This window comes from Dermochelys coriacea, chromosome 2, assembly GCF_009764565.3.
Source record: "Dermochelys coriacea isolate rDerCor1 chromosome 2, rDerCor1.pri.v4, whole genome shotgun sequence".
Classification (NCBI taxonomy): domain Eukaryota; kingdom Metazoa; phylum Chordata; order Testudines; family Dermochelyidae; genus Dermochelys; species Dermochelys coriacea.
In genome coordinates, this window is record NC_050069.1 from 172,076,436 (window position 1) to 172,102,685 (window position 26,250).

At 37.2% G+C, this 26,250-nt stretch overlaps 1 protein-coding gene across 3 annotated transcripts in view; it reads right to left on the reverse strand.

Moving 5' to 3' along the window:
- CUL1 (cullin 1) overlaps positions 1–26,250 on the reverse strand; it is an 86,976-nt gene that overhangs the window by 6,508 nt on the left and 54,218 nt on the right. For all 3 annotated transcript variants that reach the window (XM_038390492.2, XM_038390493.2, XM_043508682.1), the window contains 11 exons: positions 24,935–25,098; positions 16,168–16,330; positions 12,129–12,259; positions 8,477–8,584; positions 8,282–8,388; positions 7,895–7,943; positions 7,303–7,434; positions 6,412–6,529; positions 4,830–4,906; positions 3,803–3,934; positions 1,225–1,317 (listed from right to left, as the gene is read on the reverse strand). In XM_038390492.2, coding sequence (XP_038246420.1) covers positions 1,225–1,317; positions 3,803–3,934; positions 4,830–4,906; positions 6,412–6,529; positions 7,303–7,434; positions 7,895–7,943; positions 8,282–8,388; positions 8,477–8,584; positions 12,129–12,259; positions 16,168–16,330; positions 24,935–25,098 — 1,274 coding nt within the window. The remainder of the gene's footprint in view (positions 1–1,224; positions 1,318–3,802; positions 3,935–4,829; positions 4,907–6,411; positions 6,530–7,302; positions 7,435–7,894; positions 7,944–8,281; positions 8,389–8,476; positions 8,585–12,128; positions 12,260–16,167; positions 16,331–24,934; positions 25,099–26,250) is intronic.

Here is a 26,250-nt window from a genome sequence, read left to right on the forward strand (position 1 = left end):
ATTAAAAACTTTTCATTTTAGAGGACTAAAACAAAGCATTCCACTTTAGCATGAATCCAATAGTAGATTTTCCCCTTTCTTGTGCCAGACTGAGGTTCCTCAAATAAACAAATTCCCAATTACCCCATTAATGACCCTTTCCCGACTAAATAGTGCTGACATGCAGGAAAGCATCTATCCAAAGACTATTTCATTCATGCTGAGTCAGAACTAAGAAAATGCATGATGGCAGATGTCTGAATATTTTTTTCCAATACAAAACACTGGAGCCCAGTCCCTGAGGAAGCTGCACCGGTGTATATCTCCAGTATAGACATGTGAAGCTGCTATTTTCCCTGCTGAAACTGAACCCAGTTTGAAGCAGGTGGAAGCTGCACCCGTGAAAATAGCAGCTTTGTCTGTTTACAACTATTGGTTTGCACTGGGTACAGCTACATCGGTGGCTGACAATGTTCGTAAGAGAGAGGCAATTCCCCAGTGTGGACAAACACCTATGAATTTTCTATGAAGCATCCAAAACTCTAATTTGTATTCACAGATTTATTCTCTCTTTGGCGGGTCACTTAAGTTTGCTGATCATGGATAATTTGCTTTTCCCTGACATGCCTTAGCAGACCTCATGTGAGCCTATTAAAAAGAGACACACCTGGTTCTTAACGGTTGAGGTACAGCGTCTGCTTTTGAAGAAACAGTAGGGCATTGCCTCTCCAAATAAAACACACACTTAGCCAATGCACCTATATTCTCAACATGTTCACGTTCTTAATCTTTCAGGATATAAAACATATGGGAAAGTCTAGGAACTTGATAATAAAGGGAGATTACCATGTTTCCGAAAAACAGAAGTTTTAAAACAAAAACACATGCACTAGAAAACCAATGACGAATTACAGGAGCAGAGGAGAGAGGCAGAGAATAATATAATTCTAAAGGATTCAGCAAAGTGTTAGTGAGAGTGTCTACACACTTTACGATTTGCTAGAAACCTCAGAAATAAAACCTAGAAGAGGTTTGATTACTGGAAACTGAACAGGAAGGTAAACTGACCAACAAAGCAACACAACTGCTACCACAAGAACAAAAACTAACATTTGAGTCAAACAGATATCACCGTCTGCTCCCCTTTTCATGATAGCAGTAAGTGTGCTGAACCCCATGACTAGAGACTTTACATTGAGTGGTAACATAAAACTAGAGTAATACAATACATAATTAAGACACTACCATTTTTATCTGAGTACTGTCTGTCAGCTGTTGAACAGTATAGGCATCTTCTGTGTTGTACTGTAGTAGGATTGCCATCTGGAACGTCGATGCCTTCCAGACCCCAAAGAAAGAAAAGAAAGGCCAAGTATAAAATCTAAGTGAAAATACGCACAGCTTGAATGTATATTTGAACTTGAATGCCTTGGAAAATTCACCAATCACGAACACACACTCCCACAAACAGTCCCCTCTCCCCCACTGAATTGAAACCTGATAATTAAAACAGTTATGGCTAGGCAAAAAAAGGTTCATAATACTTTATTTGAAGAATTCATCACTTTAAAAAAGTGAATATTCAATGTACTTTTAAATGATCCTTCGTATCCAAGTTTACCATTTCTTCTCTGCTATTAAACAGCATTCAAATGGATGTTTAAGCAAAAATCTTGTTTTCAAAGATGTACTATTTTTAAAAAATGGGAGCTAGAGACTGTACTATAGTTATTTTTTTGAAAGATTTTGAGAAAATTTTCTCTATGCCAAAATATAATGAGAAAGCAAATAGGCATAATGTTTGCAGCACAACTAACAACAGTGAGACATATTCACGCCTTCTGACACAAACACAAACTTGAATGAGAGTTGTACATGTGAACGATAATTGAGAACTGAGAAATTAGGCTCACATGCTTTCAGACTGTGCTCTTTAAAGAGCTTCATGGAACTGCCAATAAAACACAAGATTTGCTATTTAAAATGGGAGATAAATCTTCAGATCGGGAACCTTAAATGGAATCATTATGCAATGCAGCAAGTCTCTCTGTATGATATTTCGCATGTGCCCACCATTGTATTACCTACGTTCCAGTATTCTTTAAATCTAAATCCTAAGATTGTGACCAGCTGAACTACCTGAATACAGTTCCTTCCATGTATCATGGTGCCAAAGCTATAGCTCTTTTTACCCATACGTTTTCTGATTTCAAAATATTCCCCCTCAATTTGTTACCCAATTATGAGTATTTTCCATTTTATCCTTAATATAGAACCTAGACACAGACTACTGGATTTCACAACATGACATTAGAAACATTTAACATACAACCGTAGATAAGAGACTAATTTCATCAAGGCGTATGGGCAAGTTTATGAACTACAGGGCACACACTTATGGTTTGTTCAAGTTTATCACCAGTAGTATTAACAATATAAATGTACATTAAATGCATAAGTTCGTCTGAGTAAGATATTTGAGAAGGCAAAAGTCTCAGTTTATTATAGATAGTCAGATAAAAGACCTGATCCTGCACACAATTATGCACTCATTTAGCTTTGAAGTCAACTGGATTACTCATGTGAGTTAAGTGATGTGCATAAGTGTTTTTCAGAGTGGCCATGCACAAAATACACACATTTTAGGCTCAAACACTACGAGCTAGGAATCTGATTCAAGTGTACCAGTACTTGCGCTAGCTCTCATAGAGCTGGCGTAAGTATAAATAGCAGTGTAGCCATGATAGCACGAGTAGCAGCAGCTGATCCGTGCCAAGTACACACATGCCTGAAACCAATGGGCTCAGCCATGCCTCCACTGCCACTACCTATGCTACTGTAGCTACACTGCTACTGGATGAGAGCTAGCATGAGTATTATACACGAGCAGGGGAATCACATCCCAAACTCGTAATGTAGACATAACCTTAGAGAATTACTGAAATTATTAAATGAATTTAAAATGCTAATGTCAAATCCCATTATATAGCGTTTACTCACTTGGTTTCAGTGTTCAGACAAGTACAAAATAGAGCTGAACATACCCTATATTTATATTAGGCTGTTTGTGTGTTGACATAGGTAGTCATTGTTTTAATTCAGGGCAGAATCGAAGTCAGATTTAGTCCCTCCCTGAAAACCAGAAGCTTATACATACTGAATAACTCTGGGAGAATGTAAGTACTCAGCCATTTTAAAAAGGAGTATAAAATAGGTACTGGGTTTATAAAACTCTCAACCCACTGATCTCACTTTTTTTTTTTTTTTTTTTTTTAAAAAAAAACAATTTATCTTCTTACAATGGATATCTCAGGGACTGCTGGCATACAAGGATTAAGACAAGCTGGAAATTTTTTGGAAAAAAGCAATGGAAAAACTTAAGGCCAGATTTTCAAAAGAGCTCAGCTCCTATTTAGGCACTAAAATGAAGTGGGAAGGATTTCCAAAGGGAGCCTTTCAAGCACTTGAAAATCTACCCACTTTATTTTTTATGTTTAAGTGGGTTCTGAATTCTTCAGAAAATCTGGCCCTTAAACACTTTAAAAGGAAACTCAGTGATATGTATGCCTCTTCTTTTTAAGAAACGTGAAACATTTATTCTGAAACTTTTTTCCCCAATACACAGAATTACATGTATAATTTTGTAATTTGCCTGACATACCAAAAAATAGACCAAGTTAGGAACTTCCAACAGCAAGGTCCCTCTACATAACAGCTTGGAAGAACTCACCACAAAAATGTTTCGACTACTCAATTATTCACTAAACCTTTTCACTACTCAATTATTCACTAAACCTTTTCACTAATACTAGGTTATTCTTACCTGTAATGTGTATCTATTTTTGAAACAGTTGGTAACCAGTTCCCCTTTAGATAACTGATACAACCAGGTCAATTTTCTTCCACTATGACGACTGGCATAAAAAGCTGTAAATCTCTGATAACTGCGTTCCAACTGTATAAAAAAATAAAAATGAAAAACATCACTGCATTTTCACACTTTGAAGTATATTTGAATCTACAGTGTGTAAATCAATCCAAACCACACTTTGTTAACATGCCCTTTCCCTATGGGGGAGAGGAGGCTAGAAAGAAAATTTAAAAAAGGTTTTTCAGACTTGCATACGAGTTTCCTTTTGTGAGCAACTTTACTTTAAATGTCATATGGAAAGGCAAAGAAAACAGGCTTATTGTTCTTTTGTTTCTTTGCAAAGTATTAAGAAGGGCCTTAAAGGTCATTTCCTTTCCCCCCCACCCTTCTCCTCTCTTACTCATTTGTTAAGTTAGAAATTCAGGTCTTATCTCGCCTGAGGACCACAGTGACTGGAAAACCAGCCATCATGTCATCTCAAGAATCAACAGACTGAAAGCTGAGTAATTGAGAAGGTCAACATATCTTAATAAAAAAACAAGAGTTTAAAAGCATACACTCATTTTATTTTAATGATTACTGAACGTTTTGGAGGAAGGCCATCTTGTTTAAAGATTATGAGTGCCCCATCAGTAACAAAGAAGGATTACACATCTCAGACCTCCCCCCTGGGAGGTCCTCCAGAACAATCAGGAAAGACAAAAACTTGACATTTCTGATATTTTGAAAATAAAAAAAGTAAGCAGGGGAAAAAAAAATCTTTCAGACTCTATTTATACACCATAAAACAGAGATTTAAAAATCTAGTTTTTTTATTTGAATAAATTCTTTGCAGGTCACCTTTAACAGAGGCAAAAATGTTCAAGTTATGACATTTTATGTTAGAAAATACTTGGGAGTTCATTTTAGATCATCTCTGAAAAAAACAAACTGAAACTTTAGTTTATTTAATAGAAGATTAAAAAGCTTATCACCTCACCTCAGAAGGCAGAGCAAATGTGCAGGACTGCTGAAAGGGCCATGATCCGGAACTAAGAACCTGTATACTGAAATCCACTGGAAAAGAAACGTACATAGATTAATAGGTTAACAGCTATCTCCCCTTTAGTATTACGGACCTGTCAATGTGCAGTTTGGGAGAGGCCAACTCAAAAAGGAGAGGTTTCTGTGTTGCCTGACCTGACATGGCAATGACACTAATATCAAAAGATAATGGGTAACTATTACTATTTATAAAACATTGTTAAAATTAACGTCACTGTGTGAGGCAAAGATAGGGATGAGGGGTCAAGTGTGTACTTACTCAGAATCTAAATCAATATTCCCTGACATCTGCATGCATTTAATCTCATTCATTACCCCGTTTTTACTTTTCAAAAAAAAAAAAAAAAAATATACAGTTTTTCAAAATTCAGGCATAGCCATTTAATTAAAAATCTGCTACTGGCAAGAACACAAGTGGCAAATTTATGTTTGTCAATTGCTTTTGAGACTCAGAGGGCATCTATAATGGGGGAGAAAAAACAAAACGCAATGGCAAGTCTCAAGAGTTCAGGTCAACTGACTCAGGCTTTTGGGACTAACGCTACAGGGATAAAAACAGAAGTGCAGATGCAGGGGCACCGGAAGTGGAGGTTTGAGGGGGCAATGGTCCCATCACTTTTTACCTACCTTAAGGACGAGCGACATGGGCAGAGATGTGGGGCGGGGCCTCAGAGGGAAGAAGTGGAGCAGGGGATGGGGCCACAGACTGGGAGCTTTTAGGGAGCTTCCGGTGCTCCTATGTAGACACTCTCACCCAGTTGGAGCCTGGGCGCTGAGACTCAGCAAAGAGATGTGGATCTCAGAGCCCAGGCTCCAGAACTAGTGAGAACGTTTAACATTGCTATTTTTAGCCCTCTTGACCTGGGGTCTGAGACTTTTTTTTTGCAGCATAGAAAGACTCTGAGATACAAGGCAGAAGTGAATACATTATGTATTACAAAATAAAATTATATAAAACCTGAAGTGGACCTTGCACAACACGGTATGTAATTAACTAAAAACCAAGTAATAACTATCTTGAAGCACTCCATTTCAAGAAGAAACTGAAATCAGTGACTTCTGAATCTGAAAGCAACAGGCCTAATTACCGAGCTAAAGGAGGACTTGTCTTTTTTCAGTACTATTCCTAAAAGTCTTCCTGTTTAAGCAATGATTTTGGTCAAAGGAAAAAACATTTAAGAAAAACACCAGGCTTCACTGTTAGCGAAGGGGGATACACTATGTTGAATCCTTTCTCCTTAACAGCTAACCCCATTGTGATCTGAAAACCAAAAGTAACCTGTTCATATCAGGAGGCATGAGGTGCTGTTTGAAGACAGTGAACAGACCCAAAAAAAGTCTATCCAAGCTGAAGTTTTAATAATTCTAGCTTTCAGTGGCATGCTACATGAATTAAATACTTCTCTCATTCAACACTTGGTCATTTCCCTTTTTATCTCTACAATTAAGGGAATGTGTGGCTAATTCAACAATAACTTATCTTTTAAGAGAACGGTTATATTAAATTGAATACTTACAATCTAATGGTTCTGAATTTGTCAGATGCTTTTTAAATTGCTCGTTCAAATCCTTGCTTACACCAATGTCTTGGAACATCCTCTGCAGTTTAGAGGTGTACTCAAAACCACAAGCTTGCTGTAAAATTAAAGAGCACAGCTTTGTCTGAAAGATCATGTATTTTGACACAGAGAACAAACAGAACAAGAAAAGTAGGGTTTTTCTGATCAGAATCAATTTTGTTAGAAGAATATATGACAATACATTCCTCTATGTCCAAAAATCACTCAAAAAGTTCTGAACCCATTTAGACAAGTCACATTATTTTAATTGCTTCTTCTGTAGCTGTTCTGCCACCAAAAATGTGAGATCAACATTTTAAAAATTAAAATAAACCAGCCAGGAAACACTGTAATGAAAATTTACCAGTCTCAACATATGGTCAACTTGCTAGTCCTTTATAACAACTATGAGAATGAAAAAGTTACTGACATTTTACTCCCCCTTTAAAAAACTGCACACAAGTAAGGTCTGGCAAGATTGTTGTAAACAGCAGCACAGTTACGCAAAAAAATTATAAACTCAACTGTATTGATTAATGATTATTTTATTTATCGCCCATGTCAAATTGCAACACAAAAAGCAATCAACACAAAAAACTCTTCTTAAGGTAGCATTCAGGGTTATAGAAAAAAGTGGCAGACTGGGGAGCTGTTTCAGCAGTTGTTTGCTTGGATAGCAGGACCACTTAAAGATCTCATTCCAAAGACATACTGACTGCCAGTCAGTTAAAAGACTTGTGAACTTTAAGTTTTGTATTTTTCTGATCAAATATTAAAAAGTACATACGTGCATCATGTGTTGAAAGTAACAGTGCCTCCCTAGCCAGTGCTAGGAAAGGGAAGACTTACCTTAAGTTTAGAGATCATGCTTGCTTCAGCATCATCACTAGCACTGTTCTGGTGTACCAGTCTCTTTGCCAGCATTTTAGCATAGAATTTTTGAAACACATCTTTGTCTTCAATGTACTTGAATACAACCATCTGGAAAAGCCAAAAAACCTTTTTACAAAAGGAACACACCTGAAAATTTGTATCAAATCCAATTTTTACTTCATTAAAAGTGTTATACATTTTAGTGTCAATTATTTTTGAAATGTAAATGCAGGGGTTTTTTTACGTTAACCTTTGAAATAGTTCAGAAGAGATAAAATGGTTTTACACCATAATACACATTAAAAAGAATGTTGATTCTGTTCAACTTTCTGAGGTATACTATTGATTGAATGAAGAAGTCTTTAAAAAAAAAAAAAAAAAGACACACACACACACACACACACACTTTTGGCATTTTTTAAAAATAATGTTACCAAAAGCTTTAAGCAATGAAATACACAGCATAAAAGTTTTGACTGCACATGACCTGCAAGCTCCTGTGATGACCTTAAAATTATTATGAAATTTAAAAGTTTATGTAGAAGAAAACGGTTTTTAAGACTCTTACCACTTGATTGAGTGTATCTTCTAACTCTGCTTCTTCTGGATTCTTAGAGCTGCAGTCAAAGAAGTGCATTACTGAACAAATTTATTATTCATAACTTATGAATACTGTTACATTCTAGATTCATGATTTGTGAACTGAAACTTAAGTCCAGTATGCTATTTTCTTTGGAAAACAAAGTTTTTCTAACATGTTCCTATTCAACTTTTTAGAGAGACTTTTCAAACAATTATTACGGCATTATCTTTTTTTGCTTGAATTAAGTGTTTAATAATGTAAATATATTTCTATAGATGCAGTGTGTAATTTCAATTCACAACTATGACGATTATAATTTTTAAAACAAGGAAAACTAGAAAACTAATTTTTAAATTTTCCTGTAAGACGTACCTTTTCTTTAGCAAGGAGTCACAATATCGTGCCAGCAACTCTGGAGATTTACTGGATGACTGAGCCATTTTTGTCACTGCATTATTATTTATAAATCGACCACAAGCCTGCAAATTACATAAGAAAGTCAAAGTTTTGGAAATCCCCTAAATCAGAGAGATATAATGGTTACCATAGACATTAATCATACGGTACCTTATCTAATGCAGCTACAAAGCCAGCATCATTGTTGAAGGCAGACATGACGAGAGCATTATATTTCTTATGGACATCCAACACTGTCTGTACATACATTTTTGGATCCTGAAAGAAAAAACAGTCTGTTGCTTGCAATGAAACTTGTTTAACTTTCTGCAAGCGTCTCCAAACAATGCAGGTGACCAATGTCCTCTTAAGCAGGTTTATAGAGTGAAAGTTTTTTTTAAAAAAAGGGGGGGTTAGGGATTAGAAGTATTTTAAAAATAGAAGTAGGTTTTAGATTATTAAGAGCATTCAAGTGACAAGGGAAACTTATTTTAGTCATTACTACAGTAACAGATATGTAATTTGCTCAGAGTTTATTTTTATATACTTGGACATGCTGAATGTACAATAAGCACTGCTACTGTATAAAGTATAAAAGGAAAATCAATGATCTATTCAACCCGGCACTATGCAAGTGTCCAACAAGGACATGTTTTGAAGACATAAGTTTAATTAAAAGCAGATATAATAGTTTGTTGTTCAATCAACCACAATGTGGCAATTTCTAGAAGAAACCATGCAATTAGTTTTTCCAATAAGATCTTACTTTTGAATACTTTACTAGAATGAAAATTATGATTCATATTCCCAACAAAGTAAGCCAAGATAGAACCAGAAGCTAACAAAAAGGTTGCAAGAAGGTTCAAGATCAAGAAACATTTAAGGCAAGCATCTCAGGAGCACATGCAAGACAAAAATTGAGTCTCCTGATCATAACATGACGTAGCTGAAGATGCTAAATGGCAAAAGCGTACTGACGAGGCAAGGAAAGAAAAGTAGCTGTATATAGGTGTAGGGAGAAGTATGTTCAGAGAAGTAGGCATGATGGTTCCCAAGGGAATGCAATGGAGGTGGTGGCTCTTAGGAGGAATAGGGAGACAGGTGCAAGGAATTTGTGGAGGGAAAGCAGCAGAGAGGAGGAAATGCAATGTTTTTTTTTCTCCACTTTCTGACCTGCTAGAAAGTCAACCACTTTGCTTAAAACACACAACTCTTTAGTTGTAGCTTCCAGAGTCTTCATGAAGCCACCAGTTTATTTTTTTGTAAGAGGTCATTTTGAAAACCAGATGATTTTGCTTCTGAAGTCAGCTCAGTTCCCCCCCCCCGCCATTAAGAGAATATACTCTGCTCTGCCTAACCTCCCTTTCCCCTCCATAAAATTGAAATGCCTTCAAGTATGTGAAAAATAATACATCTGATGACCTGAAATGTGTGCGTTTAAAGTAAGGCCATCGATTAATTGCAGTTAACTCACACGATTAACTAAAAAAAATTAATCGTGATTAATCGCAGTTTTAATCGCACCATTAAACAATAGAATACCAATTAAAGTTTGTTAAATATTTTGGATTTTTTTTTTTACATTTTCACTGTGTTGTGACTGAAATTAAACTATATTTTTATTACAAATATTTGCACTGTAAAAGTGATAAAAAGAAATTGTATTTTTCAATTCATCTCATACAAGTACTATAATGCAATTTCTGTCATGAAAGTGCAACTTACAAATTTAGATTTTTTTTTGTTACATAACTGCACTCTAAAACAAAACAAGGTAAAACGTCAGAGCCTACAAGTCCACTCAGTCCTACTTCTTGTATCGCTACGACAAGCAAGTTTGTTTACATTTACAGGAGATAATGCTGCCCACTTCTTATTTACAGTGTCACCAGAAAGAGAGAACAGGTGTTCACATGGCACTTTTGTAGCTGGTGTTGCAAGGTATTTAAGTGCCAGATATGCTAAACATTCGTATGCCCCTTCATGCTTCGGCCACCTTTCCAGAGGACATGCTTCTATGCTGATGACACTCGTTAAAAAAAAAATGCAGTAATTAAATTTGTGACTGAACTCCTTGGGGGAGAATTGCATGTCCCCTGCTCTGTTTTACCCACATTCTGCCATATATTTCATGTAATAGCAATCTCGGATGATGACCCAGTACATGGTTATTTTAAGAACAATTTCGCTGCGGATTTGACAAAACACCAAGAAGGTACCAATGTGAGATTTCTAAAGACAGCTACAGCACTCGACCCAAGGTTTAAGAACCTGAAGTGCCATCCAAAATCTGAGAGGGACAAGGTGTGGATAATGCTTTCAGATGTCTTAAAAGAGCAACACTCCGATGCAGAACCACCAAAAAACAAAGTCAATCTTCTGCTGGTGGCCTTTAACTCAGAGGATGAAAACAAATATGGCGTCAGTGCGCACTGCTTTGGATTGTTATTGAGCAGAACCCTTCATCAGCATGGAAGCATGTCCCCTGGAATGGTGGTTGAAGCATGAAGGGACATATGAATCTTTAGTGTATCTGGCACATAAGTATCTTGCGACGCCGGGTAAAACAGTGTCATGTGAACACATGTTCTCACTTTCATGTGACATGAAACAAAAAGTGAACAGCATTATCTCCTGCAAATGTCAACAAACTTGTTTGTCTGAGTGATTGGCTGAACAAGAAGTAGGACTGAATGGACTTGCAGGCTCTAAAATTTTACACTGTTTTATTTTTGAATGCAGTTTTTTTGTACATAATTCTACATTTGTAAGTTCAACTTTCATAATAAAGAGACTGCAGTCCAGTCCTTGTATTAGGTGAATTGAAAAATACTGGTTTTTACAGTGCAACCCCTTTAATAAAAAAAATATAGTGAGCACTGTACACTTTGTATTCTATGTTATAATTGAAATCAATATATTTAAAAATGTAGAAAATATCCAAAATATTTAAATAAATGGTATTATATTGATAACAGTGTGAATAATCACGATTAATTTTTTTACATCGCTTGACAGCCCTAGTTTAAAGTTATTTAAATACTGTTCAGTGAGGCAATCTCAACCTCTGTGGATTAAAGTCAGGTGCCTCATTACATGATCTCTTTATAATTCCAATTGTGATTAATCAGCATTACTTTCTTTACTAAGAACACTGTACTAGTAGATTGTTGTAGATGAGAGTATATGAGAGAGACAGGTGAGGGAGGCTATATGTTTAAAGAACAAATTCTATTAGTGGAAAGGATAAGCTTTTGAGTGCTACAGACTTGGAAGGGACAAGCTTTTGAGCTTTTCAGAGCTCCTTTTCATCAACAGAAGTTGGTCAATAAAAGATATTACCGCAACCACCTTGTCTCAATTTTATATAACCACATTCAGCATACATAATACTGTACACATCAGGTAAAAAAGGGCAAACCAGTTCATTAAAAAGCTTACAAGTCGAGAGCACAAGTACATGTGATGCAGTACAGAGTAAAGAATATGTGGTCTAGAACGCTTCTTGAAATGGTAGGTTTCATGGTTTTTGAAAGGGAGGAATTTATTGAAAGGGTTAGTTCAAGCAAATGAGTCAACGCAAAAGGCGGCCCAAATTAAGCAGTGGGTGAAGGAGAAAGGAAGAAGGTTGGCAAAAAATAGCAATAATACAGTTGTACTGCAGTTATTTTATTTTCAACCTACTATAACCATCTGTGAACAGTTTAGTCCCCAGCTGTTTTATTCTGAAGGAATATACACACAAGATTATCAGAGGCATTCACCTCTCACAAAATGAGCTGTTAGCAGTCAGATACAAAACTATATCTGAAAAGATACTTGCGTTTAGAGCAGCTTCTCCACATTTCTCAATAGCAGCTAAACCCTGATTATGAATATGCGTTTCCAAGAGTTTTTTCAGCTCTCCGAGGCCATCCTGGATTCGAGATACAAGGTTATACATGCGTCCCAAGTCTGGAAAAAAAGGAAGCCAATCTCTCTCATCTGTATTAACTATGATTTCCTTTCTCCCAACATCCCAATTCTGCATTTTTAAAGTGGCCAAAGAACTGAGACACACATTCATTAACATATGCATACTTGCAAGTATTATCACATAACAAGCCAAACAATTTACACTAAACAATTCCAGAGTAGTGCAAAGAACTAAATGGCACTGAAGGACAAAAACTTGCTAAAATAAACAATATTCTGACTAAACTACTTCTTATTTCCAGTACACTTATACACAAAACAAGAACAAAGACCAAGATATAAAATACAGTAAATGTTAACTTGTGTCTAGTTTTCATAAAGTTTCTACATTTGAGAGGAGGTGTCATATGTCATACTTAAAGTTTAAAGTAAGTTGTATGTAAATTAGGCTATTTTGCATCCAAGTCTTCTACAATAGATACCACTGCTTCAGCACCATCAGTAATAACAGTGATGGAAGTGCTAATGTAGCAGGGGCTCCAGCTGGCCACCAGCATAAGCACTGTATTCTGTAATCCTGCTCAGAGCAAGTATGGTATTTAAAACCTCAGGAACCACCTCCAGCTTTCTTTTCTTTTAAAACACGCTAATGCTCCCATTGGTGGGAGCAAAACAGTGTTAGCAACCGTGGGAAATATGAGGCAAAAAACCCAAGCGTAGACACGGCTTTGGAGTGAAACCTGAAAAAGTGAGTTATCTGCAAATTTTGTTACAGAGGAGTGCTCCTGCCTCCCCAACCCCTTGTTTCAGGGGGAAACATTCAACGATTGCTAAGTTTCAATAAATTCTATATTTTGTTTTATAAGCCCAACTAAAAAAAGGGGGGGGATGATTGTCAAGAGCCCCACTGCAAAACTCAAGGTCACAGAATGAAAAACAATTTGCTCCTCATTCAACATAATTTTGCAATATGTTAAAGACTTATTAAAAAAACCCAACAGCTTGCAGCCCACATTTTCCAGTGATTTTACAGTGTTCAACTCGAAGGGGTGCGATTTCAGAGGGCAGATACTCAGCTCTTTCCAAAGATAAGGCCCCTTTCAAAGTCTCAAATTGGGCACCCAAAAAACAAAATCATTAGTTACTATAGAAAATCTTGGCCTTAGTAAATAGATACTCAAAGGTAAAGGACCATATTAATCATTATGGACTAGGTACTATGAGATGTGATAATCAAATAGGGCAACGTTAGGCTTTTCAGTCATATCCTACCATTCAATGGTGTAGGACTTTTCTGTACATCCTCTGAACAATTTATTAGAAACCTCAAGTTACTGGATGTTCAATAAAACGAAGCGATAAGACAGTAGGATTGCTTGCTAATACCAAAATACAAAACACACAAAAAATGGCACCCTTTACTGCTCTTTTACTATCATGTGGAGCAGTAATGACTCTTATATTAACAATGGCTAACCCTTTCCATTATAACTCTGTTTTCAGTTACGTATAACTTGGTAAACTTTCAGGATGTGTGTGTGTGTGTGTGTGTGTGTGTGTGTGTGTATAGACTGTCTCAAACTTATTCTGAAAAAGTTTCTCTGTATAGTTTTATATATACACGTCAGGAATATCTGATCCTCAGTTCCCTCTTTTTGTTTCAGGAGCCTGGTAAAATCTTTGGAGGGCCTGAACAATAATGCTATGTGAAAATGTAACTCATGCTGTTGCATATCCCATACATATCCCAAAAGTAAGGGGACAACAGTTGTTGCCCTACACTTGGAAGTAAATGGAAGACAAATACAACAAGCTTGCTGAAGCTTTCCTGGATTATAAGGTAATTTTTCCTAAGTCATCTTATATCCTGTGTTCAATAAAGATTATTATTTCCTGCATTAAATGTTCTGATGTGCCTAGATACCGGCTGACTAATCCACACCATGTCCTGTATTATTACTTGCATAATACATTTAAGCAATTACACAACACTTAAAGAGTGAGTGGTCTGTAATACAGTGTGCCTAACATACCTTATACACCGGACCTTAGCTAGAACGTGGGGTTCGGGATCCATGCGTGGTACTGTGTTAACCACATTATAGCGGGGGCCACGTTATCATGGATTCCAATTTAAATGTTTAAATTTGGGATCCATTGCTGTGACTGCGCGATATGCGAATCCGCGGTCTAGCAAGGGTCCGCTGTATATGGAGGACCTCAAAGGCAGCACGTTTCCAGGGGATGAGCTATAGAGAATATATTATGGTGTTAGCTATATAAACTTTTCATTGCTGAGTTTAAGATAATCTAAAATAGTTTACTTCAGTGTCTCATGAGGTTAGATCCAATGACTTGAGACTTGACTAGGCTAGATACAGATGATTTATATTAAGATTGCATTCCAGGGCAATAGGTTAATGCAGCTGTTTCTAGCCATGTTGAGTCACAAGACAATAGAGCTTAAAATGATCAAGGAACAATTATTGTCTGTTGTGCAAGTGAAACCAGTTTAAGAGGAAAGGAAACTTTTTAAAAAGTGGTAGCTGTGTAAGCTGCTCAGAGATTTGGAATCATAGAAGTCGGTAAAATTAATGCACAGAGACTGGTGGGGTGGATAAAGATGCATGCTAAATGTATTAAGAAAAGGTATTTATCACCATATGGTACACATAAGAGCTCACATGAATCATTATAAGCTTAGTAAATTTTTTTTAAAAAAATTAAGTTAAAGATTGATTAGACAGAATTTTTCATGACTGGGGAAGAAATTTATATTTTTCAGAAGGGATTTATATTTTAAAAAGGCATTAGTTTTTTATTGCTCAGTATCCATATATTGCAAAATTGCTTCAATTAGGTGAGAAAGAAATTTCTGATTTACAGTGCTAGTCACTTAACAGCTATTATGAGAGGTAACTAGTGTATACCAATTTAGCTACACTTTCAGCTAGCAATAGTTTATTTTTTGATCAATTAACCCCACTGATTTGTCTGATTTTTTTTTTTGAGGTCTTAGGTATGGATATTTTTAGTACAAATAAATGGTTTCTTAGCTCTTCTTCCGCTAGCGAAGGAAGGGGATCACTGGCCTAACTTCATCAGATAACCCTTAGTACCTTTGACAAAATAAGTAGTGTTGGCCACTCTAGTCTTCCATTACAGTTGTTTTTAGTAATTATTTATGTTATCTCAGCTACTTCACTCAAATTTCTTCAGAACTTTCAGATTAATACCTTCCAACTCTGGTGATTTATCATATCATTTTCTCAGTTCTATCGCTTTCTTCTTGAAATCTTTATTTCAGACAGAGCCCACTTCATTTCCTGTAAAGCTTAACTCTAGACTGATGTACCCCCTTCATCAACATCTATGGTGAAGAGTTCTACACAAACAAATCACTTAGCTGTCCCGGTCTTTGACTGTGCCTTCTGCAAGACATTAAATCTTGGCATTTAGGAGAGCCACTGTCTCTCCCACAGAAGTCTCATACCTATTACACTTCAAATAATTTCTCAAGAATATTCCTTTGGCAATTTATTCCTCAAATTCTCTCTCTCAGCTCCTATAGTCTCCATTTTCAATATTATCCACTCAAGTTTATTTTCATTTCTAGTAGCATCATTTAAGACCCATTTCCTCTAATAAAAAGGATCTTTTTGCCTGAATGAAAACTACTTGTACCTTACCATTCAATCATTTCCCTCCTTTTCTTATGCATTCCATCTGTGACTCTAACCAGTATTTTGAGAAGCCACCAAGTTGATCGTATGGATTTAATTTTATTAACATTTCCAGTTTCTCACATTTTAAAATTTCTTTATTGAGTGTTAACCCTATCTCTTGAGGTAACCCCAGCAAAGACATCAAAGTTAGCAATGATCACTAGTACCATTAAGGGGCATCATCTCTGAGAAACTCCCAAACTGAAATTTGAACCAACTCACCCTCATTTTTGTCAGCATCCAGTAAGTTCTGAAACTCTGTATGAAAAATCTCCAAATGTTTTTCAATAAGTACTTGCTCGCATTTTCGTGCTAATTCATCCTGCGTGCTTTCATGGAGATAAACCTGAACTCTACGCTGTTCCTCCAAAAGACGAGCTTCTGCCTACAGAACGAAGATACATGTACTAATGTATAACAGCGAGATAGAACAGCAGTAAAACCAATGACTACAGTGTAAACAGAGTTTAAAAAAAAAAGGTATGTTGATGTAACATTATACCTGTCTATTTAAATACAGAGAATATAGTTCTCATAGGAGAAAGTGATTCCTTTTTATTTATATGTAATATTTTGTGTTAGTGTCCATGTCTTTAATTTTATACCTTAATCTGTTGAAATGGAAAAATGTCACTGAGAAATTATTTTCGTCCTATGCCTCTGAACAGCAAAAGTTTTCAAAAGAAATGAGAAAGCAACCAAGGCAGAGTACCTGCACAGTTTAAGACATCAGACTTTCCAGCGCACTGTTAAAAATAAACATGAACAGAAGGACCTCCATACTTACACAAAAATTAACAGACAAAAATAGACAATATTACAGTATGGGCACAACATGAATTAATTTGAGTGTTCATAAATATATAGGATTATATATTCAAACGCTCCAAAATTCATAAACTGCACCAGCATTTATTTTGATCCATGGAGCCCTCCATACACATGTTTCTGCTGATCCAAAATCCAACTGTCACTAGGGACATAGTGTTTATTCCAAAATGTAAAACTGAATTTATTTGTACAGCCACCAATTTATCTCTATTTTGTTTGTAGAATGTGCTAAAAGGTTCTCTCTATGATCAATCTGTAAGAACAGTATGTTAGATGATGGGGCATATGTGACCCCCCACTGCAGATTACTAATATTTTTATTAAAAAACCCATCACAATAAAAGGGAAATTAGAAGACAAGTTTATTCATTTTCCTAATACTTAAATGTATGGACTAAGCATGAAAGACAACATTAGGGATAAGATCACACTGAGTTTTAAACCTACACATTAAACAGGAAGTTCTTGTATAAAATAAAATTTTCCAATTATGCAGACACTAGTCTTTAGCTAAACCATTTCTATAAAAGGTATTACATGTGAATCATCTCTTCTGATGACATGCATATGGATAACAAGCTTCCGCAGTTACAACAGTAAGGACTGAAAATATTAAAAACAAAATCAAGAGTTTTGAAAAGGATATAAAGCCCCATGGCTTGAGGGGAAAAGCCAACTTCTAGCCAGTAGGGATTAGGAATCAACTTTCCCTACAAGCAAATTATTCTTAATTGCCCAATTGCAAGGTTTACTGCACCTTCTTCTGAAGCATCTGGTACTGGCCAGTGTCCAGAATATTGGACTAGAAGGACAGCTGGTTTGATCCACGGCAATTCCTACATATCTATGAGTCAAGAGACTCCATTGCTTATCCCCTTCTTTTTACAAGGTAGCACTGTATCAAGAAATGTACCAGTCAAAAGGGAAACAGTCAACTTGAAATCTATTCATTTCCAAAAAACGAGCTCAAAATTATTTCTGATACTGCACTTGCTCAAGTCCCCCTGCCAATTTCTGTGCTTTCATAATTCTATTTTAAGAAGCATTTCACAAAGCAAGAGGAGGGAGACACACCCACAAAAAAAATAATGGAAATAAACTGATCATACAGAAGAAATACAGAAAGTTATAAAAACAGGAAAAAGTAAATATTTTTTTAAACTGTTGTAATAATTTTAGGTGTTTCAACTAACAACAGTAGACAAAAAACCTCAGACTGAATTTGTGATTTTTAAATTTCATGGGGGTCTCTATGAATCCATCCTTTTCCTGTGGCTACACAAGCCATCACAGCTTTACTCCTCCCCATTTCCCATGGAGTGAGAGCACATTTCCTCTCAACTCAGCAAAATCTATCTGCATGGTTAAATGTCCATTTGTCAACTCCAATTAAGAAACTGACTGGAACCCTCTTACATCATAAATCATATCTGAACCGCCACAAGCTGAAAAGTTTGTGGACACCAATGTACTAAAGTAATGTGGGTTTAGAAATTATTGTACAATACCATTTATCCTCACTGAGAATTTAACACATGGCAGTTAAGCATGAAAGCCATTTGAGTCAATCAAGTGCAAATTGCTTTTTGTGGTCTCACTTTACCAATTCAGATAATTGTTTCAAGCCCCTTTGCTGACATTTAGCTGGGTGGCTTGCACCAGCCTTCCTTGCACCTCTTCAAGTCTGTCTCAACTGATGCCTTACACAGCAGGAAACTGCTTAACTGTATTCTAATTTACCATCTGAGTAAGTAATTATGGGGAGAATGATTCTGTTCCAGGCATTTATATTGCACAAATCACCACAGTATATGAGCACAAGGATCGTCTGACTAAGAAACTGAGGAAAAATTAATCCTCCTGTGATGTTGGAGTCAGAATACTCCAAGGACACTATATATACACTAAAGAGGAAAAAGCAGGAGAAATAATCTAATACCTAATCACACCTAAACAGTTCTGATAACTTGCGTGGGTATTTCTATCAGTGTAGCCAGAGCATAGAAAAGAATTAGTAGAGAAGAAATTTATTTCAGTGATCTAGTATCTAAGATAGCCCCAGTGCATACTGGGCTACATCCTTTGGTCTGTATGTATTGTGTGTGTTCCATCCCCCTTTAGACTGATGTCTAATGTGAAGTGTTTTTGGTTTTGTCAGCTGAATTCTTATGAGGGTGTTTCTTCTGTTCAGATGGGATTGGGAGTTTGATTTCCATGTTGGAGTGTTCTCTGCGAGGAGGAATTCAGATGGTGAAGGTGGTCGTGGACCCAGTGTTAGAATTTGCCCTTAAAGTATGATTCCCAGTAAGGCTGTGCATTTCCTTTCTGAAGATTTCCTCTGCCCTTGGATAACTTTCATCTCTCTCTCCAGGCCCAAAATCATCATCTTGGAGGGGAACAAGTATCCCTTTGTTTAATTTTCAGGTCTCCAAGGTTGTCTGGGATCCTGTTAAATTCTGTAAATTTGACACTAATCCCTCGTTCTTGAAATAACTGCAACAATCAGCAGCTTTTTTTGATGTCCTGCAGTGAGGAAGCCTGGATGAACCCACTGTCTAGATTGGGAATCACTGTACTGGGATTCCTTCACTCTTCAGTGCTGTAGCTAATACTACCTCTATTTTTATTTGTGTGTGGTGTGGTTCTCTCACTCTTTTTTTTAAAAATTATTTAGGGAGGCCAAACAAAGCCAGGGCAATAAATCAAAAGGAAAACAGTAATCGCTGATCCAACAGTTATTGGAAACATGAAGATAGATGTTTATGAGGTTGACTGATACTCAGCAACTACCCCAAATCCAATAATGCTAGGATGGCTTTCAATGTATCCATTTTGAAATTTTTGTAGATCATCCATTTTAAAAATCAAGGACCAAGCTACCTCCTTCCAGTCTATGAGGTATAATGAAATGACATCGAAAGTGCTCTTGGTATAACTATAACTAGGAACATGGTTCCAAAGCATGTAAGCATGTTTTCATTAGAGTGCACAAAAAGCTCATATTTTAATCAATGGGAAGGAAGACAGGATCACTTTGAAGATTGGGGGAATTTACTGGAAGTCTATATAACAGCCATTATCCAAGAAAAAACAAGATCTATTTATTCTGCATACAATAAGACTGACGCAAGGAACCAGGCTGGAAATTGTCAAAGAATCTTTATCCAACTTGTTCCTAATTGTCAAAGAGACTTGCCAATTAAACTATCCAAGACTTTCAGTTCTTGACTAGAGTGATTTTGTAGGGTCCGTTACCCTAGAAGATCCAGAAAAAACTAGATTTAATAATCCACTTCTATGGGAACCAGTTTGGTAAGGAAGTGGTTTGATGGTTGTTTTCCTTGTGTTTTTTCAGTGTTGTCTCCAGGGCCTATGTACACCATTTAGGTGCCACTGACTTCCAAAACCACCACTCTGTTGGCACCTAAATCCCCATGCCACCTACATTTCTACCAGTTGGCATTTGCAAAGCCACCAAAGCCCTGATGCTTTCCCACCGCTAATGAGCAACTTGGAGCCCTACATAAAATGAAGTTACTCAGAGCTCCTTGTGATGAAAACTTTTGCCTCAGTTGCTCGAATTACCTTAAAAAGGAAGGTTTGCACAAAAACCTCGTGGGGGGGGAGGTTTAAAATCCAAAAAATTATAAATTGCTTAATTGGACATAAAAGAGTAGTGGTAGTGTCAGGACCCTTTGGGATACTTAAGACTAGTAATTAGTTTTAAGAATAAATCTTTAAATAGAAATTAACTGTAGTATAAATTAGAAAATCCAGTAATGGAGGGTGATGTAGTGGAAGATTCCATTTCTAAGGCACATAAGGGTCCATTACCTATGATGTAATAATTTCACTTCCTGTGATGCAATGGTAAATTCCACTTCCTATGGGGGAATGCCTCAGGAATACATGGGGCTTCCAAACAGGAAGTAGTTAGGGGGCACCCACTGGTCAGCTGAAAACCTCCCCTCGGAATATATTGTAGCCCATAGGAATATATGGGACTTCCAGTGAGGAGGAGGAGCTACTAGTCACATGTTGGTACATGTGACTGGGCGTAGCTGGGCACAGAGCCAGCAAAAAGCTGGAAGTTGATTGACTGATTTTGGTGACCAAGTCGTATATAAGGGCGACAGATAGCAGGCTAAACCCTGTAGTGACATCAGGAACCTGGAGGAGAGAAAAGGCTGCAAGACACTTGAAAAGACGACGGCGCTTAAGGAACAGAGGCAGAAGCTTCAGCGGAACCCTGCAAAGAGAGAGCTGCCTGAAAAGTAGCTATTGCAGCAGCAGCAACCGCAGAATTCCAAAGCTGTTCCAGACAATGACTGCTTCCATTATCCAGCCAGCCGGGGGCCACTGCAGCAGCTACCCCAGCAGCTACCAAGTGGGCTTCTGTCTCTTCTACCCGAGGAGCTGTTTTATTTGAGGAACAGGCAGCCGCTCAACACAGGAGCCAGCAGCTAGAGACCACCGGGGACAGCAGTCAACAGCTTGCAAAGAAATAGCCACTGGCAGCCATTGCACTCTAATTGTGACAGAGCAGAAGGACCAAAGGCGGTCTCAGAGATTTTAAAAATAGCTTTTGTAAGTTTAATCCTTCTTTTATTTATTATCCAAGAGTGTATGGGTTTCGTTTGCAAATAAAGCTGGCTGGCTGGGGTTTGAGTGAGATCTTCCCCTACCCATCTAGTAACCACCCGGCCTGTGCTTACTGGATGTTTAGTTTAGTATTAAGTATTTGGTATTGAAAGTCTGATATATTATATGATTATTATATTGTTACTAAAAGAAAAGGAGTACTTCTGGCACCTTAGAGACTAACAAATTTATTAGAGCATAAGCTTTCGTGAGCTACAGCTCACTTCATCGGATGCATTTGGTGGATGAAGTGAGCTGTAGCTCACGAAAGCTTATGCTCTAATAAATTTGTTAGTCTCTAAGGTGCCACAAGTACTCCTTTTCTTTTTGCGAATACAGACTAATGCGGCTGCTACTCTGAAACCTCTCATTATATTGTTACTGTGACATTGCACTCCATATGTTTTATTGAAATATGCTTATGAGTGTGAATATAAATAACTGGAATATGCTTTATGCAAAAGATTTCTTATAAGGTATCATTACATAGCGTATAATCTACTAAGTGTGTTCATTCTATTTGTGTGAATCTATCATTCTTGTATCTGAAGCTAGAAATATGAAGTAGTACTCTGAAGTCCTACTGTAACTATACAAAGTGTGGGCCATTAATGGTGGCTTGAAATCTTGATGGCTCCCATTAACTAGGACAACTGGTTGTAAATTACTCCGTTTACTTGTAAGTCTTCCTATATACATGTGTGCCAGCCAGTGGGTAATGAAGTCTCACAGGACATGTGAACATGTCACATGATACTGGAATCCATGTTAAACCTGATGCTTTTCCAGTTAGAAAGAAGAGTGGGAAACCAGAGAGGCACAAAGGATTCACGTCTTGTGCCAAAGATATACAAGAGGGTGGAACAAAACAAAGGGAGTGGCCACTAATGAGAGAACCCCTAGTTACCACCTGGGCTCAAACTAACAAGAACTGTACCAGGGAAAGGACTGGGCCCAGACTAAGAAGGAGTCTAGTCTGTAAAAGAAGCTTATTGGAACATCTCTGAGGGTGAGATTTACCTGTATTCAGTTTCTTAAATGTATTAGGCTTAGACTTGCGTGTTTTGTTTTATTTTGCTTGGTAACTTACTTTGTTCTATCTGTTATTACTTGAAACCACTTAAATTCTACTTTTTATACTTAAGAAAATCACTTTTGTTTATTAACAAACCCAGAGTAAGTGATTAATACCTGGGGGAGGAAACAGCTGTGCATCTCTCTCTATCAGTGTAACAGACAGCGGACAATTTATGAGTTTACCCTGCATAAGCTTTATACAGAGTAAAACAGATTTATTTGGGGTTTGGATCCCATTAGGAGCTGGGTGTCGGAAACAGGAGTACTTGCTGAGCTGTTTTCAGTTATGTCTGCAGCTTTGGGGGCATGGTTCAGACTCTGAGTCTGTGTTGCAGCAGGTTAGCGTGTCTGGCTCAACAAGAAAGGGTTCTGGAGTCCCAGCCACCAAAGAAACAGGATCAGAGGTAGTTTCAGCACATCAGGTGACAGTCCCATCAAAGTTACGTTATAGAGCATTAAGTAAATGATTATATTGTTATATGCTATAGTCAGTGAGACTGTTATTGTATTGTAGTGTCTTTTGTATTGTAAGTGCCATTCATTCTTTTAACTATAATCCTTATATTGATCTCTATTATTTTACTGTAACCACTCACTTCTAAATAAAATATGATTTTTGTTTTCAAAGATTTACTGCTTGATTGTCTATTCTTGGTTGGAGGGCTATAACCATGTCCTTTCAAGGGTAAGCAATCTAGCTGTGGCTTTCCCTGGCAATTCCTTTAGGGCGGGTCACAACCTTGGTTACTGGTTTAGATAAAGTAAGAATTGAGGTTTTAAATCAAAAGCAGTGTTTTTAGGCAACATCACTGGTATAGGATAATTGAATCAAATCTTCCGGTAACAGCATAGGGCATTCTCAAACTAGGCAGGGGAACACTTATCTCACCAGTGGGGCTCAGTCCCGCAGGCAGGCTCTGAGCAGACCTACAACCCGATACCAGTCAGTCCTTGAAGCAGAAGGTCCAAGATGCAGGCCATGGACTAGACAGCTGGGCAGCCTAGCACCTATACACAAGACAACCAGAGGCACACAGAATGTGGAGCAACTATGATACAAGTATCAAGCAGGAGACCAAGAGACAGTTTTGGCTGCTAGGCACAGGCTACCTAAGTGGCTAACCTGGCTTAGATGCCTAACTCCAGGAGAGGCTTTGCAGCTGAGGATCCTGAGCAGAGGGAGGTGCCTATCTGTGGCCCATTAGCCAGGTGCACCTGGTTAGCTACTAAGCAGCTAAGCCCCCTCCTCAGCTTCACTCTGGCTAAGCTTGCTGGCTTCTGTGGATCCCTTTCTTAGGTGCGTAAATCTCCATTTGCATTGTATAGAGAACCTAGGCACCTACCTCAAGACCGATGATCCCCCCGAACAACAGGAAGTTAGGGATAGCAACAATGAACAGATCAAGACCCAAGTACCTTTGAGGATCTGGACTTGTCTCTCTAAAAAGAAACGCAAGTTTTGGTGGAGATTGCTTCAATTCTCAAACCAAGCAATGATTTTAGAATGCAATATTCAGCCCTTTTCCTGTTTAGACTCACAATCATCCTCCATATTCTCTCATGAGCCTCAATCATTTTGGGAGTCCTTATGGATTTCAGCTGCAGGCGGGACAAAGGATCGGAGTGAACCAAGTCACAACAAAGTGGTCACCAGATTCAGGGCACATTAACATCTGCCATTTCGATGCGTATATCAGCTCACAGGCTGCACAATCACTTTTTGAAGCTTGGCAGAATAAAAAGTGCTTAAAAGAGTGCAGATAATAGGCATCAATTAAAGCAAAAATGCAAAAGCCACAAAGACTTGTTTTTATGTCAAAAGAGGAGACTATATATTGTCTTCACTAATGTACCTGAAACATTGGGGGAAGAGGCATTTGAAATATCTTCACACTGCAAACCAAACAAAAAAGATCTCTCCCTGCCATGCTGGAATAACAAATGCTCTCAAAGAGAATTCTGCTGAACTTTCTCTAAAACCTGCTTCTTGATGAAAAGGAGATTTTGCCTGGCTAATGAAGGCAAGGCCTAACAGTGTAGGCTTTTCAGTACCTTTTATGAGGCCAGCTCCCAGTACTGGAACTGAACCTATGAGCCTGTAGCCCCGAGACATAGTTAATAGCTTTTTCATTGGAAAATTTGACAGGCCTTTGATGTATCTGAATTTATTCCATCACCTCTTTTGGTTTGCCCATTAAGGAGAGGTTCAAATCACTGTAAATACATTGAAGAGGGAGGAATTTCAAACCAGCTAAAAGCAACAAAGACTGGAATAAGAACAACTCTGTCCAAATGGCAGTGGAAAGACACCAAGTAGTTTTTACTTTACAACAGTAATTAGCATCTTAAGAACTCAAATATCTATATTAGTGCTTACCTCTAATGGACAGCTGGATCCAGGAAATAAGCACTGAACTCCAGCTACTTAATACTAGCTCACCTTTTTCATATATTCTGTGACTGGGTTCTGTTGCAAGAATTCAGTACTTTCTCTTGTATAAAACCTCTCTGTGTCAGCAAGAAACTGAGATTCAAAAGACTCTTTATAGACAGTTAGTGTAGGTCCCTTTGCAAATGCATCGTCTTCATTCAGCCCCAGTTCCACTAAAAAACAAAGTACACGATTAATTTATTCTATCGTAAATGATCTACTGTACATTTTAAGTGTTTAGTTCTCTATGCAATTAATTATAAATCCCAGAAGTGCATCCTTAATTCTAAACTAATAATGTGCCCCAAGAGATGCTTCAATTAATTAGGAATCTATTCTGTATAAAAAAAAATTTAATTCAAACAACTTCATTAAGGATAGATGAACTTGTGGTTGTATAATTATTTTATTTTATTTATGTATTTTTAAATACACATATATGGTTCAGAATTTATTAGTAATTGCAAGTTCGTTTAATAAAAATAATGAAGTCATAATACATAAGAACTCACTCCAGTGTACTACTATTAAATTTGCTGAGACAGAGACAACTCTTTTTTGGCAATTTAGCAAGCGTGAGGATGAGCAATGTTTGACAATTATGAAATACATTTAATATATATACACTGCAAGGAGGATCGTTAAATTTGTATTATATAAAGACATACAAAGCACCAGATGCTTCATGGAAGAATTTCTGAAAAATCTTTGGAAATACTGAGGGGGAAAAAAATCCCCCAACATCCAAGATTAATACTAAAACCAGCCTAGACAACACAGTTTTATCTTCAAAACCAAGTTCCAGAGCAGAAAATCCAGGAAGGACTGAAACAAGGCAGGCAAAAGACCCAGGGACTTTTAACAGAATTAGTATTTCCAAACCACAATTTAGACCTTCATAAAAGATCTACGGTTATAGCACTTATAAACAGAATATTTAAAGCACTGATAGAGAAAACTACAATAGACAAGAAGTGCAATTATTCTTCTCATAATAGTGAATCCAGTGAGACAGTTTTACTATTTGTTTGCATTGTTTGTTAAGGAAAACTGCGCTTTAAAATTACTTAAGCTCAATTCTTTAAAAAAGTGTTAAGAAACCAGTATTTGGAGTATATACTAAAAGAAGGGGGTTGAAAAGAATAAGCTCTTTGTGGAATTTTTTGCATATTCTTGGCGGCCATTACAGTAATTTAATATGGGTTTACAAAGAGAAACTTGTAATGTTTAACATGTAAATAAAGTTTAATACTTTAAAACAGTGGCTTTCAACCAGGGGCACGTGTATCCCTGGGGGTACGCAGAGGTCTTCCAGGGAATAAATC